Source organism: Protopterus annectens, chromosome 4.part0, assembly GCF_019279795.1.
Source record: "Protopterus annectens isolate FY-2018-M chromosome 4.part0, PAN1.0, whole genome shotgun sequence".
NCBI classification, from domain to species: Eukaryota; Metazoa; Chordata; order Ceratodontiformes; family Protopteridae; genus Protopterus; species Protopterus annectens.
The window spans coordinates 195,363,207-195,377,773 of record NC_056733.1 but is presented as its reverse complement, the minus strand read 5'-3'; the positions used below and the strand labels follow the sequence as shown (position 1 = coordinate 195,377,773).

The 14,567-nt window shown below is 43.1% G+C and overlaps 1 protein-coding gene across 1 annotated transcript in view; it reads right to left on the bottom strand.

The window, feature by feature from the left end:
• HGS (hepatocyte growth factor-regulated tyrosine kinase substrate) overlaps positions 1 to 14,567 on the bottom strand; it is a 2,162,662-nt gene that overhangs the window by 294,570 nt on the left and 1,853,525 nt on the right. The window contains exon 16 of the mRNA XM_044069724.1: positions 10,155 to 10,295. Within this exon, the coding sequence (XP_043925659.1) occupies positions 10,155 to 10,295 (141 nt within the window). The remainder of the gene's footprint in view (positions 1 to 10,154; positions 10,296 to 14,567) is intronic.

Sequence of the window (14,567 nt, the reverse complement as noted above, 5' to 3'; positions counted from 1 at the left end):
AGGATAGATAAATCCAAAATTGGTCTCCACGTGTTCCCCTTCTTTGGTACTAGGAACAGGCGAGAATAAAATCCTAGGCCCACTTCTGGCATGGGGACCGGCTGTATGGCCCCTATTTGGAGCAACAGAGAAACTTGCTTGTGAGCCTCTATTCTTTGTTGAGGAGGAACGTCTGGCATGCCTATGAAAGGAGGCAAGGTATGGAAATAAAACCTGTAGCCGTGGTGTATGATATCCAATACCCATCTGTCTTGGGTAATTAAACTCCAATTTTCTTTGAAAAGTGCCAACCTTCCTCCCAAAGGTGCTGCCAGACGAGAAGGCTCTGGCAGCTGAAAAGGTAGGTCATTGGGTTTGTTTACGAAAGGACTGACCCCTGCCCTCACCCGAAGACTGTGCAGGAGAACTCCCTGTTCTAGGCCTGAAAGAGCCCTGCATCTAAAATCCTTGTTTTAACATGGTCAGACAAATTCTGATCCCTCAGCCAGGCGTGCCTGTGAAGAACTGACCCAGTGGCAGCCACCCTAGACGAGGCCTGTACAGCATCAAAACCACATTGCAAAGAATGCTTACCCACCTGTTCAGAAACATGTACTAAATCTTGCAACTCTTTACAATCAATACCTTCTGCCAGAGCATCAACCTTAGCCTTCAATTGTGAAAGGAGATAGTTTTGGTATTTCAACATGTGAAACTGGCAATTCAAAGCCCTCATAGCAAGTGTGGAAGAAGTATAAACTTTCTTTCCCCATCTATCCAAGGCCCTGGCTTCTTTGTCTGCAGGAACCGGATTCTTTACAACAGAAGCCTTAACACCTTTAGGCCCCTGGCTAACAGTTTCTGGGTCTGCCCTAGGACTCTTAAAAAGAAACTTATGAGCTTCAGGCACCCTGTAATACCTATCCGGTTTAACAGGAGCAGGAGGCAAAGAATCAGGATTAAGAGAAGCCTCTGTAAAACATCTTCCACTACATCCAAAACAGGAGGTATAGCCAAAGGCCTATGCTGGGGTAAAAACAAAAATTCCCTAAGCCTTTTCCTGGAATCAGAGAAGTCCTGGCCTTCCCACTTAAAATGCTCCCTCATGGAATGAAGAGTTTCAGAAAAAGAAAAATCCTCAGGAGGAGAAGCAGAAGGAGTAGAATCATCCACATCAGAATCAGAATAAGGAGAGTACTCCTGCAAGTCTTCAGCCGAAGACTCTGAAACATCTGAAGCCTGCTCAAAACTCCCTAGCTCAGGCTCCACCCTAGGTCTCTTATCAGGAGGGGGCATAGAACCCCTAATCAAAGTAATCAAATCTTCTGCCATTTTAAGCATATGCTTCTTGGGCACAGTTCCAGAAGAACTAGGGGTGACACCAACTGAAACTGAACCTGGCCTGCCCCTGGGAGAAGCCTTTGAAACAGAAGGAGAGGGCCTAGCCACCCTAGGAAGGGAAGGGAGTATAGTAACCTGAGAAGCCCCCTCAGCCTGACCTGCCTCCTGAGAGGCCACATCTTGCAATAATAAAGTCTCACCCTGGAAACACAAAGAAACCTCCGGTGGAGCCACCGGCTCCACCGACACCTCTAAAGAACCGGCGTCCGGTCCAGGCGGTTCTTCTAGCCTAGGTTTAACTGCTTTGTCCTTGCGCTTCTTCGAAGAAGCGGGCGTCGGAGCATCCGACGGCATTTTATAATTGCACCGCTTCCCAAAGACTAACCTGGCACAATCCAACCTTCTCTTTATAGTGCGTTTATTGAATCTAGCACAAGAGCGACAGCCAACAACGTCGTGCTCAGGCCCTAAGCAAGGAATACACAAAGTATGATAATCTCTATGCGGTATCTGTTTCCCACAAGAAATGCAATTATTGACTTTTTCTGACATCCGGTAAATGACTGAGGCAAGAAAAAACTAAAATATTCCCCAACGGGGTACTTAGCCAACTTTGAACTCGGTCTGAAACTTCGAAATCGAAAAATCTCAGAACGCCAACCGGCACTTGCAATGCTGCTTCTGCATCGGACCATGCGGCAAAAAAGACTGGGGATATGACGTCGGTCATGCGCATTTGTACCCTGACGTCCTGATGTCAGTCAAATGCGCCTTGACCGACGTCAGCCTTATACTTTGATATTCGGGCCGACCGAGGACAGCGGACTACCCAAGTGTAAGGACTGCAGCAATGTGAGATGAAGAACATCAGAAATTTCAGACTCCTGATCAGAAGAATTCAGAAGGAAAATCAGTTCTAGGTCTCTTAGAGGGAGAAGGGTGACTTCCCCTGATTAGAGTAATAAGGTCGTCAGCCATTCTTATTTGTTTTTTAGGCGTAGGGGCCTGACCATGCGGTCTAGGCATCGGTTTTAGGCCTTGAAGAAGAAGATGGCGTCAGTTTAATATGCAAGTCAGTAGGCCTGAATACACCCTCAGAAGCCAGTGCCTGCACAGCAGCTCCGGACCCACCTAAGGTAGAGACATCCGCAGGTTCCACAGTCGAAGAAGCATTTCGCGGCATACCGGACTCCGAATGGGTCTCAGTAGAGGCCTGCGAATCTGAAGTAGCTGGTATCAGGGGCTGCAAAAGCACCTCATTGAGTACCGGCGAACTGGCGACTAGCTTAGGAGAAGCGTCGTCGGCAGCTTTGGAACTATGCGTTCAGTCTCTGTCTTTATCTGAGTTTTTTCGAAATGTCAGTAGTCAGGTGGCTTACCAAAGCCATTTCTGGATAATTGAACAGAGTTCCAAAATATTTAGATGCGAAAATGAACAGACGACGAATAGTATGAGGTTTGAATAAGGCACAAAACTGACAGCGAGGTACGTCGTGGTCTGGGCCTAGGCAAGGAATGCAGTACGAATGAAAATCTTTATGAGATATTTGTTTTCCACAAGAAATACAATTGTTAACTTTTACTGACATCAGTTTAGAGCAAGAAAAAGGTTCCCCAACGGGGTACTTAGCTTATTCTTCACTACAATAATGTTCCAATTCCTTGAAGTGCAAATGATTTATTATAAAACACTGCTTATTTCATAAAATACAGAATATATAACAGTTTATGCAGACGCTGTAGTTACACGGACTCTTGACAGTTTAGGTGTTATCTGGTAATGAAATGGAGTACAGACAAAACAGTTGTCATGGTAGCAAATGGGGGAAAGAAGCTGAAAATTGAGAGAGAAGGGAAAATACTGGAAGAAGTTAATAGTTTCAAGTAGCTGGGAGAGGTGGTTGGGGAGAGGGAAGTCTGAAGAAAAGATTAAGGCTAGAATCAGAGGGGCTTCACCCACCTAACACAGTGTCAGGGATACTGTGTGACAGGAATGCCAAAGAAACAAACATAAGGTGTACAAAACTGACTGGGAGCACTACTCAAGCTAGGTTCCTGGAAATTATACACTCAAATGCTATGGAACAACTAGTCACCACTCCCACAAGAGGGGACAACATACCAGACCTGATCATTACCAACATGAGGACTCTATGCTCCACACCAGAAGTATATCCCTCATTGGTAAGATCAGACCATAAATTAATTTCACTGGATGTCCACATCCCGACCCCACCCCCAGCCCAGAAAACCACAGTGAAAAACTTCTCAAAAGCGAACTTCTAACTTCTCAAAACCGAAGTGGAATCCTTCAAGGCCCCAGGGCCAGTGGAAACTATGGCCCAAACTGCAGAATCCTATATAAATGCATTCTACGGACATCTCCAGGAATGCATGGATCATGCTATCCCAAACAAAACCAAGACCCAATCATCCAAAGGCAGGCGTCCAGTCTGGTGGACCCCTGCCATAAATAAACTGTACAACAGAAGGAGGAAGCTACTACATGATAGAGCAAAATCCCTAATAGGGAAGGCATCTCTGATCAGTACTAGCAAAAAATTACGATCCCTCATAAAATCCTCCAAGGCCAAGGCCAGCTTCGAGAGAAAAATTGCACAGGACACCAAAGACAATCATAAGGCTTTTTTCAGTTATGTTAAGAACCTGGGATGCAACTCCCAGACTTGTTCTGAGTTGATTCTAAACGACAAAAAATACACTGAACCCACAGACAGGTTCAGTGCAAACTTCTCCACCCCCTCCCCCCCAAAAGAGCAAGCCTCTATCCCGGCAGAGGGCTGCCTCCCAAACATCTCTGATGCTCAGGTGAAGGCTGCCCTCTCCAAAGCAAAAAACACTGCTTCCATGGGACCAGATGGCGTCCCAGGTTGCATCCTACATGAACTCCAAGAGGAACTAATCCCTCAAATAAAACAGCTATACAATCTCAGCCTCACTACAGGATATGTGCCCACAGAATGGCGAACAGCAACAGTGGTCCCACTCCACAAAGGTGGAGCCTCTACGGACCCTGGAAACTATCGCCCCATAAGCCTGACTAGCTTAGTCTGCAAGGCTATGGAGAGGATCATCATGGAGCTCATAAACAAAGACATTGGGGACCTACAGACACTAGATCCTACCCAGTTCGGCTTTGTCAAGGGCAGATCCTGCCTTTTGAACCTGGTTGACTTCTTCGAAACAGTCACCAAAGCCATAGATGAAGGGAAGGTAGTCCACACAGCCTATCTGGACCTTGCAAAGGCATTTGACGCAATACCCCACTCGGGCATCACAGATAAGCTATCCAGCTTAAATATAAACCCCTATGTCACAAGATGGGTCGCAAACTGGCTCAAAGACAGAACCCACAGAGTGAGAGTTGCTGGTGCCATGTCAGACTCGACACCGGTCACAAGTGGCGTCCCACAGGGTTCTGTCCTGGAACCACTCTTGTTCGGTATATACTTTTCCGAGGTAGAGGCAAACGTGGGAGGACTATGGCTCACCAAGTTTGCAGACGACTGCAAACTGGGCGCCATAATCGACTCTCCAGCTGACACAAACATCCTTCAAAAAGGTCTCACAGAGACAGATAACTGGTGCCAGCGCCATGGTTTAAAGCTAAATGCCAAAAAATGTATAGTCATACCCTTTGGCAAAAACAATGTGCCCACAAATTACCACAAAGGCGGAAACCCATTAAGTACAGAGAAAGTTATTAGGGACCTGGAGACCCAAGTTGATAGCAATCTCTCCTTTGAAAACCACATTGCCAAAGTGGTTAGAAAGACCTTCTACATAGCCCACCTCATCACGAAGGGTTTCACATCTAGATCAAGAGAGGTAATCATGCCCCTTTATTCATCCCTCATCAGGCCCATCATAGAATACAATGCCCCTTTTGGGATGTACCTTACCTGACACCTGCAGCAATTAGAAAGACCCCAAAAGTATCTCACCAAGAGGATCAAGGGTCTCAAACAGATGCTATATGCTGCTCGGTTAAGAAAACTCCAGCTCTACTCAGTTGCATACCGCCTACTTCGAGGCGATCTATGCCTGACATACAAAGCTATGTCAAATCCAGAATTAATGGACATGCTCCACCTCCGTAAATCTAAATCCCTTAGAGCCACATGCTCGAGGGACTTGAACCTCAGCACAGAAATAAATAGAACTTGCTGGAGGGACAGGTTCATAACCCAGAGGCTCCCTTTGCTCTGGAATAGAATTCCAGTTCATGCGAGGCAGAGCACCTCACTAAATCTCTTCAAGAAGAATCTCGATAGGTGGATGGGGGATCGTAGGTTTGTCCCAGGGATTACTCCAGTGTCACTATTAGACAGAGGCACAGTAAACTAAACCTTAAAAAGGGCACAGTATACTCAAATCAAGGGGTGGCGTAAGCCATACAAAATCAGGCTAGGCTTATAATTGCCCCAGGGCAGATAGCCTAGTATGAACCTATGAACCTAATCAGTAGCTGTGGTAAAATCTGCATTGAAGGAATTACAGGAGGCTGGAACAGATACTTGGCAAAGTCTTTTCTTCCACTTTATCTGTGTGCACATATGTATGAGGTGAAAATGCTTCCCATGTCAGCCAGTCCCAGTGCTGTGCAAGAAAAGGGTAGGCATAAACGAAGCAAACAGAAACAAGCCACTGAAGATACTAGAAAAAGATGCAGTTACAGCAGCATATGGAAGACCAAGAAAAATTCCAACTTGATGGGTAATAAGCCATACTTTCAGTGCTTAGTTTTTTTTTTTATTCCAAACCAAGTTTCAAAGTGAACTTAAGGCATGTGACTGGTCAGTACTAAAAAGTCTCCCCCTAGATGAAGCAGTAGCATACTTTAACACCAAATTCCTTGCTATTCGTAACTCTCATGCTCCCAGCCGCTCTATTAGAACCAAAGTTAATATTGCACCATGGCTTTCTAAAGATACCAAAACCAAAATTTCATTCAGAAACAAAGCATGGGCCACCTACCAAAAACAAAAGCCCCACTTGATCAACTAAGATTCAGACAGCTAAGGAATGATACCAAAAAATCCATAACCTTAGACAAAAAGAACCACTACTACCATCTCCTGCAAGAAACACCAAAAAAAACCTCAAAAGTTCTGGGCAGGAATAAACTAACTACTCCACCCAGGCCAAACCACCACCCCACCCCACCCCCCTCAGCTTCCCAACAAAAATCCCCAGTAGACATTGCTAATAACTTCAACAGCTTCTTCACAGAGACTATTAAGTCTCTAGCCAGCCAACTCTCTTCCCAATGGCTCTAATTCTAATGTAGCCATACCCAGTACCCAAACACACTTTACCTTCCGACCTGTTCCTTCTCAACTTATTCGTGCCCTACTTAAGAAACTAAGACCCACCACCCTGGCTGCTGACCTGGGCTGCTGACACCATAGCATAACCCCATCTCAATCTTGATCAACAGAGCTATATCTGAAGCTACTGTACCCACTATATGGAAAATCTCCCATGTCATACCTCTCCATAAAGGAGGCAGTTCCACTGAACTGTCAAACTTTAGACCCATAGCTATTCTGTCACCTCTAGCTAAAATTATGGAGAAGTATGTACACATACAGCTCATGCACTACCTCACACAGAACAAGCTGTTGTCCAACTTTCCGCATGGCTTTAAGCCACAACACAGTACTACTTCTGCCCGCCTCTCTTTCTCGATCATCATTAACCACAACCGCAATAACAAACTATCCTCAGCACTCTTTCTAGATCTATCCAAGGCTTTTGACATGGTTGACCACAAAATGCTTATAAATACCTTGAAGGCCTTCTCCTTAAACAACCATGCACTCCAGTGGTTTCAATCCTACCTGCAGGGCAGGCAACAGGCAGTCCTATGGCAGAACAAGCTATCATCTCGCCTACCCATCACATTAGGAGTCCCCCAGGGCTCAATACTAGTGCCCTTTCTTTTCTCCATCTTTATCGATGACCTTCATTCAGTCATCCCAGATGCTACCTGCATTCAATATGCGGAGGACTCCACCTTGACTTGTTCTGACACCTCACCAACTACTTTATTCACATTAACCCAAATTACCTTCAATAAAGTGGAAAAATGGCTCTCCAATCAACATCTAATCCTAAACCCCAACAAAACTAAGTTGCTCCTCTTCTCCCCCACATGCAAGACCCCCCTGCCATCCTTCAACATAACTGTTAACGATGGCGCTATCATCTCACCAAAAGCCCAAACTAAACTACTGGGTGTCATAGTTGATAACCTGAAGTTTGATGCGCATTTCAATCAAACCATCAAAACCATTAATAAAAACTTGGCTCTCTTTACAGAATCAAACCTTTCCTTACCCCACTTGCTAGAACTGCAATTGCCTGTTCCCATCTGCTATCAACTCTTCTCTACACCTCACCTCTATTCTCCAACTTAAAACAGATCTTAATAAACTATCATCCTGCTTTAACCACATTGCCAGATTTGCTACTGGCACAGCCTACTGGACACACCACTGTCACAACCTAAATCGCCTAGGATGGCTTGAACTGCCAAGCCTACTGCAGTTCAACCAGCTAATAGTGGCACATAAAGTCCTTTACCAACCGGAAAATACACCTGCACTAAAAAATATTATCAACTCCTACACCAGCACCCGGCCAATGCGATCATCCACTAGACTCCTAGTTCAAATATACAAATCCAATTACTCAGCTGGGGACTCTGTTTGCCAACTCTGTTGGAAAAATATGGAACAGACTCCCAGCTGACTTGACCCTAGAACCCTCACTAACTCAATTCAAAAACAAACTCAAGAAATGTTTCAAATCTCATTGGTTATGTCCTTGCACTAACAGTGACTAGTGACCTCTCTATTTCTTAGGTGCCTTACCTTCAACTACTTCTAACTTTTTCTACCACTCCATTTCAGGAAGGGTTAATTGTATAACTGCTACTCAGTGTGTCTTAAACCTGAATGTAATGTTATGTATGTTTAACTTTGAAAATAATGTTATGTTTTGTAAAGTGTTTTATAATAAGTTAGTACTATATGTGATAAATGCTGGTATTGCTTATGACTGCAATCTGCTTGAAACTAGCATTTCCTAAATGTTCAATGTGAATTATTACCTTGGAGCTTTTCTCCCCGAGCCTCTGCTGAAAATGGACATGTATCCAATCTGACTATCCTGGTCAACAAATGCAAAATAGATAAATAAACCCATATTCACTGTAAATGCAGTACTTCTGCAAATACCTCTCAACTGTCCAGATTTTTGTGTCATATATTTGGTCTTCCCTCATAAAAGCTGTGGCATTCTGACAACATTTTGAGGACTGAAGTCACTGAATAATAACAGACATTAGCATTTCAGACTTCACATTTTTCAGAAAATGAGTGCTAAGATAAAACAAGTTAATCTATCCACTCTCTAAGTTCATAACAGTAATAATTAAAATATGTCCCTGATGTTGGGCCTTTGCCTTTCATTATTCTTGACTATGTCCAGATTTCTTATGCTAAGAGGTTGAGAGGTAAACTCTGCATATAAAATAGTGAGCCACCAAGGCAGAAGAACAAAGGGTACCTGTCCTTTGCTGGTAGGAACTAAACAAAGGTAGGAAAATCCCCTCATCTAATAGCTGAAGCACAACATACATGTATGTGTAAATGACCGATCACTCTCATCTATAGTTATACTTGAAAAGACATACCTAGACAAAGCAAACAGAATGGCTAGTAAACAAGGGCATCTAGGTACAAAAAAAAGAAGCAGCCTTTGCTCCCTCCCACCAGTCATGGTAAGAAATTAGACAGTGGGAAAACAGACAAAAACGAGGTTTAATGCAAGCCTGGCAGGAAGTACTTAGATGTAACAAGGATGAGTCCCTATGGGTCTTCTTTTCATAAATCTTAGCGTGAAAACTTAGTCCTAAGCCTTTTGTTTGAACAGCTGGGGGAAACAACCTTCCTTTAATTTATCTTTGGGGGGGTACATTCTTGAAGATGACTCCAGCTTCCTGAAATAATCTTCTGCAAGAATTAAGAATAGTTTTGGATGACACTATGTTTTAAAGAAAAAAACTACTGATCAGTCGAAAGAAACTTAGAAATGGAACTGATACCATAATGGTTAATTGGCATGTTTATGCCTTCTTATGACATCATCAGCACAGCCTAAGAGGAATGTTTGACCTTTGGAAACCCAGGGTTGTCATACCCAGCTGATATTCCTCTTATGCTGTGCTGATGATGTTGTAAGAAGGCAGAAACATGCATGTCCACAGCTAGAGGGGTTTGGCTTTAATGGCCTGAAATTGTCCATAAATAGACTTAAAAATGAAAGTAAAAGAAAAAGTCATGGACATTCAGAATTGCCATTTAGCTGAAACACCTGATATCCTTAAGGGGTGATTTGCATATATCCCATGAGGCCTCTGATGCAAGAGGTTTAAGGTATCACGCAGTTAGAAGTCTAGCTTTGCTAGATTTTTCTTTTTGTGTTTTTTAACTTATGTACTTCATGAATTGTTCACTATTCTGCCATTCTCTTTTGTAAATTACCTTTGATCTTACACAAATATGCATTGCCTTAATGCCTGTAAAACTTGAAACATATGCAAATTCAGGGCATCATTTTTGTTTAGATATACTGCTAGTCTATGTGCCTGTACAACTGTCCTGCACACGGGCTATGGCTGAAAAGGGTCCTTAGCATCAGTACACTTACAGATTAACAGAGTCAAACAAATGTAGTAACACAAGGCACATGAAAGTGAGGATCACAGTATCTGTGGTATTACACAACTGACAAGCTCCACATACCTGAGCATAAGGAAGTGAAAATGCTGGCATCTGTGCTCTCATCTGAATGGTCTGCTTTTGTTGCTCAAGCCGCAGCTGCCGTTCCTTTTCCTGCTCTTGCAAACGCTGAATTGCCAACTGTCTCTGCATCTCCAAGTATTCCTGACAAGCAAAGCACAACAGGATGAGAAATCACTCAAGTGGAATCCTCCGTCACCAGCCCTCAACACCTACGACCTATACTCTCATCATTAAAGGTCTACTACGAAAACCTGCTGTGGATCATGGTATACCTCTGCCCATTACTCCAAACTCAGAATCAACATAAGACAAACTACCTTCATCCTGCACTGGCTGAAGCTCATGGTCTCTTACCTGCTACCCCAAACTTAGCAAGTGCATCCAGGTTTGTACCACTCATATACACAGTGAAACTCCAAAATTTTACATGAAGTACCTCAGTGAAAGACAGCAGTGTTTATGATTACAAATGTTTAGACTGCAGCCAAGCTTCCTCTTTACAAGGTGTAACTGTTGCAAACACAATGTATATAAAAGACTTGTTTACACCGTATATACATTTTGCTCACTTTCTTCTCAGCATCCAACCTTATGGACTTGCTTTCATTTGTACAGTTAGTGCCATGGACTAGGGAGCTTATGCAGCAAATTCTTGTGATCTAGCCATATTATCACAGCCTGGGAAAACAGAAGTAGCTTATAGATGTTTCATTACAAAACGCTGGGATATTTACCTATGAATTTCTGCTTGTGCAATATTCTAACTGTACAATTCCAGCTGCAGCTCATTGCTGCTTCATTTCCAAACACGTGGTCAGCTGAACAGTTATCTGAGAAGTAATAATTTCTTTGTTTGACATTCATCCTCCATCCCAGTTGTCTCACTTGGCTTTCTCTACTTGCCTCACTGCCACACTCCACAGGGCTCAAAGTCAAATGGGCATGTGTAAGCTAACTGAACCTCAAAAAACTTAACTGGTGCTCCTGCTTCACTTCTCTCCCACTCCCATACCAGCCAAAAGAACAAGCCTAGTCCCTGCACTCCTCAATTTGATCCCTATACACTAAATCTGCATGTATGGAAAACAGAGAGAATATGTGCACTTTGAAAAAAACTGGAATACATTTTACCAACTTGTCCAAATTATTAGCAAATGCATCTATGGAGTGAATGTACAGATCACTTAAATCAAAGGAGGCGAGGAACAGTATGAATATCCACTGCAAAGAGCTCCTTCAGAGATCAACTGATGTGGCGAGTATCTGTCTTTTCCTTAGTGATTATTGTGGACAGCAATCCAAAACATTACCAAAATAAGTGCAACAGGCTAGCAGGAACCTTAGAAGGAAAACAGAAAGATAGGGTCAGACTGAAGAGTTATGTCACGAGGCACCAAAGTGCTAGATGAAGTCTGACTCCTGGAATCACAATCAAATAAGCAGTACCCAGTGAGCGTGCGAAAAGTCAGCCAAATAACCATGGCACCAATGCCAACAATAGGTATAGCTGAAACAGGCAATGGAAGCAGATATTTCTCTAGTGTGACAGCTTTGACAGCTGCATTAGCAAAGTACAGTTAGTTACTAGATGACAAAAGATGATGTACATAGTAATCTAACTGAGCAAGGTTTGCTTACCACAGCTAGTCCCTCTCTACTTGCAACAAAGGAGATAAAAACTGGTCTATCTTCCTGAACTCCTTTAACTATTTAAAAGCAAAAGTCAGCCAAATAACCATGGCACCAATGCCAACAATAGGTATAGCTGAAACAGGCAATGGAAGCAGATATTTCTCTAGTGTGACAGCTTTGACAGCTGCATTAGCAAAGTACAGTTAGTTACTAGATGACAAAAGATGATGTACATAGTAATCTAACTGAGCAAGGTTTGCTTACCACAGCTAGTCCCTCTCCACTTGCAACAAAGGAGATAAAAACTGGTCTATCTTCCTGAACTCCTTTAACCATTTAAAAGCAAAACACGAGTTGCTAGCACAACCTAGATGCATGAAGAATGCTACCTCCCCTAGATTTAACCTTTAGAAAGACTATAAGGAAACAAAGGGACTGATTAAGGGACAAATGAAAAACCTATTAGACAGGACATAGGAGTTAGTACAAAGGGAAATCTGATTCTTATGAACTGATTCTCGGCTGGGGTGCCTTCTGTGTGGAGTCTGCATGTCCTCACTGCGTTGGTGTGGGTTTCCTCCCACATCACAAAAACATGCATCTGGAGTGTTTTTCCTTGCGCCTCCAATGAAAATTGGCTTTGTTCCAAGTCAGACATTCCCAGTAAGCAAATGTTAAATAAATAAATAAAATAAATATACTGTTTCCACCAAATAAGGGGTCTTTAATTCCAAGATCCTTCAGGTGAATATAGGACGATCACTACAAAATGTATTTCCAAGATACAAACTTCAAAGTCATTAAACAACTCAATCTGAATGGAGGATGGGCAAAGCTCATCAGTCATGAAGTTCAAATTCCAAGGAGAAGAGGAATTTAGTGTAGGGCAAAGATGCAGAAACTCCTCAAGAAGCTGCTCAACATGCCTATGCTAGACCACAGTTACAAAATGCCCTAGGTTATGGTGCGCCAACATAATGAACATAAGCACCTTTATATGAATAAGATCCAGGTCATACAGGTGTTTAAGGTGGCTGGGAATGAAACAGGGGAAGTACAACTGTGTTTACTTACTATAAATGTATATATTCACATGTCTTCCCTGTTGCAGTAACATCTATATGAGAATATTCTTTCTGAGGTAGCCTATGGTTTGCCCAAGTATCAAAGATTTAATTCCTTCCTCCTAGGCTGGTGGGTGCTCTGCACCTGATGTCAGGACAACTGGGTATATATGAGTCATCTGCCTGAGTCCAGAGCCCTCCCAAGGTGAAGCTCCAGACCTGGAGCACAAGACACTCAAAAAGTTCCCAGTCAGCATAGGAAGGGACCCCAAAAAGCTAATGGAGAACAGAGAGAGGGTCAGAGGAAAGGATAGCAAAACAGTGCCCACTCCAACCTTAACGAAAGAGACAGAGAAAGGAAAGAGGTTAAATGTACTGCAACAGTGAAGACATCCGCACATCTGCATTTATGGTCGAGTAGACAACTTTGTTGTGTTCTTTGTGTTTCATTGTTGCAGTAATGATTGTATGGGAGGATTTTCAAATAGAAAGGGGGAGGCTGGAAGAGAAATAATTAAGCAGCAGCTTAAATGTTCTGCAAGACTGCATAAGCAAACCCATCCTTGGTTTTGGAGAAAACAGGAAGAATCTAATGTTTGGTAAAAGTGTGTACAAAGGACCACATGGCAAGCTCCCAAAATATTCCTAGTTAGAACCCCCTAAAAAATGCACTATTAGTAGCTGCTGCCATGGTAGAATGATGGGTCTACTTCAGTAGACCAAACTTTTACTTACCCAACACTGCATTTTCCCACATGAAAGCACAGACAACTTCAGAAGACGGACATCCGGAACACTGACTTTGCACGCGAGGTAAGTAACCGCTTGGCCATCCTGTTGAACTTTGCCCCTTACCCCTCGTCGTAGTGCAATCTTGGAGTTAGTATATTTAGTTAGAGGGCGTGTGTGGGGCAAAGCCCCCCACATCTGTGGGTTTAGTTTAATTTCGTTAATTGTTTTTGTTCGGGATGGCCAAGCAATTATGTACCTCGCATGCAAAGTCGGTGTTCCAGACGTTGGTCGTTTGTAGTTGTCAGTGCTTTTGTCTAGGGCAAGTGAGTGTCAGATAAGTAAAAGTTCGCTGTACTGAAGTAAACCCAGAATGATATATGATGTGTTGTGGAATTTGTTTTCCATGATAATGGAAAAAGAAGGCAATACAGCTGGAAATTCATTCAGAAATAGTATGTTCGCCAATAGGATTTCCTAGTTTTGTGATGGCAAAGGCTACAAAAACTCGGTTGGACTTTCTAACTTGCATGGTCTTGTCCAAATATCAGAGTTGTCTATGAACATCAAGTGAATATAAGGTGTGTTCCTGCTGATTCTGAGGGTGAGGGAAGAAGGCAGGAAGATGACTGGACTGATACAGAGGAAGCTCTGAAACCACTTTTGTTATGAAAGAGGGATTAGTTCCTGAGGGTAACTCTGTCCTGTGAAAAATAAGGAAGGATTCAGTGCATGAGGGCATGCAGTTCTGAAATCCATCTAGCAGAGGTGATGCCCACTGAAAAGGCCATTTCCGAAGACAGAAATCCAATGTCAGCTTTAGCTGCTGGCTCAAATGGTGGTAGTGTGGGCTTCTCCAGCACAAAACTGAGATTCCAAGGAGGAAAGGGAGTACTTCTGAGAGGTCTGATATGGACAGTACCCATAAGGAACTGCTTCATGAGGGGTTGAGAGTAAAAAGAAGGCTGCACAGAAAGGCAGATGAAGA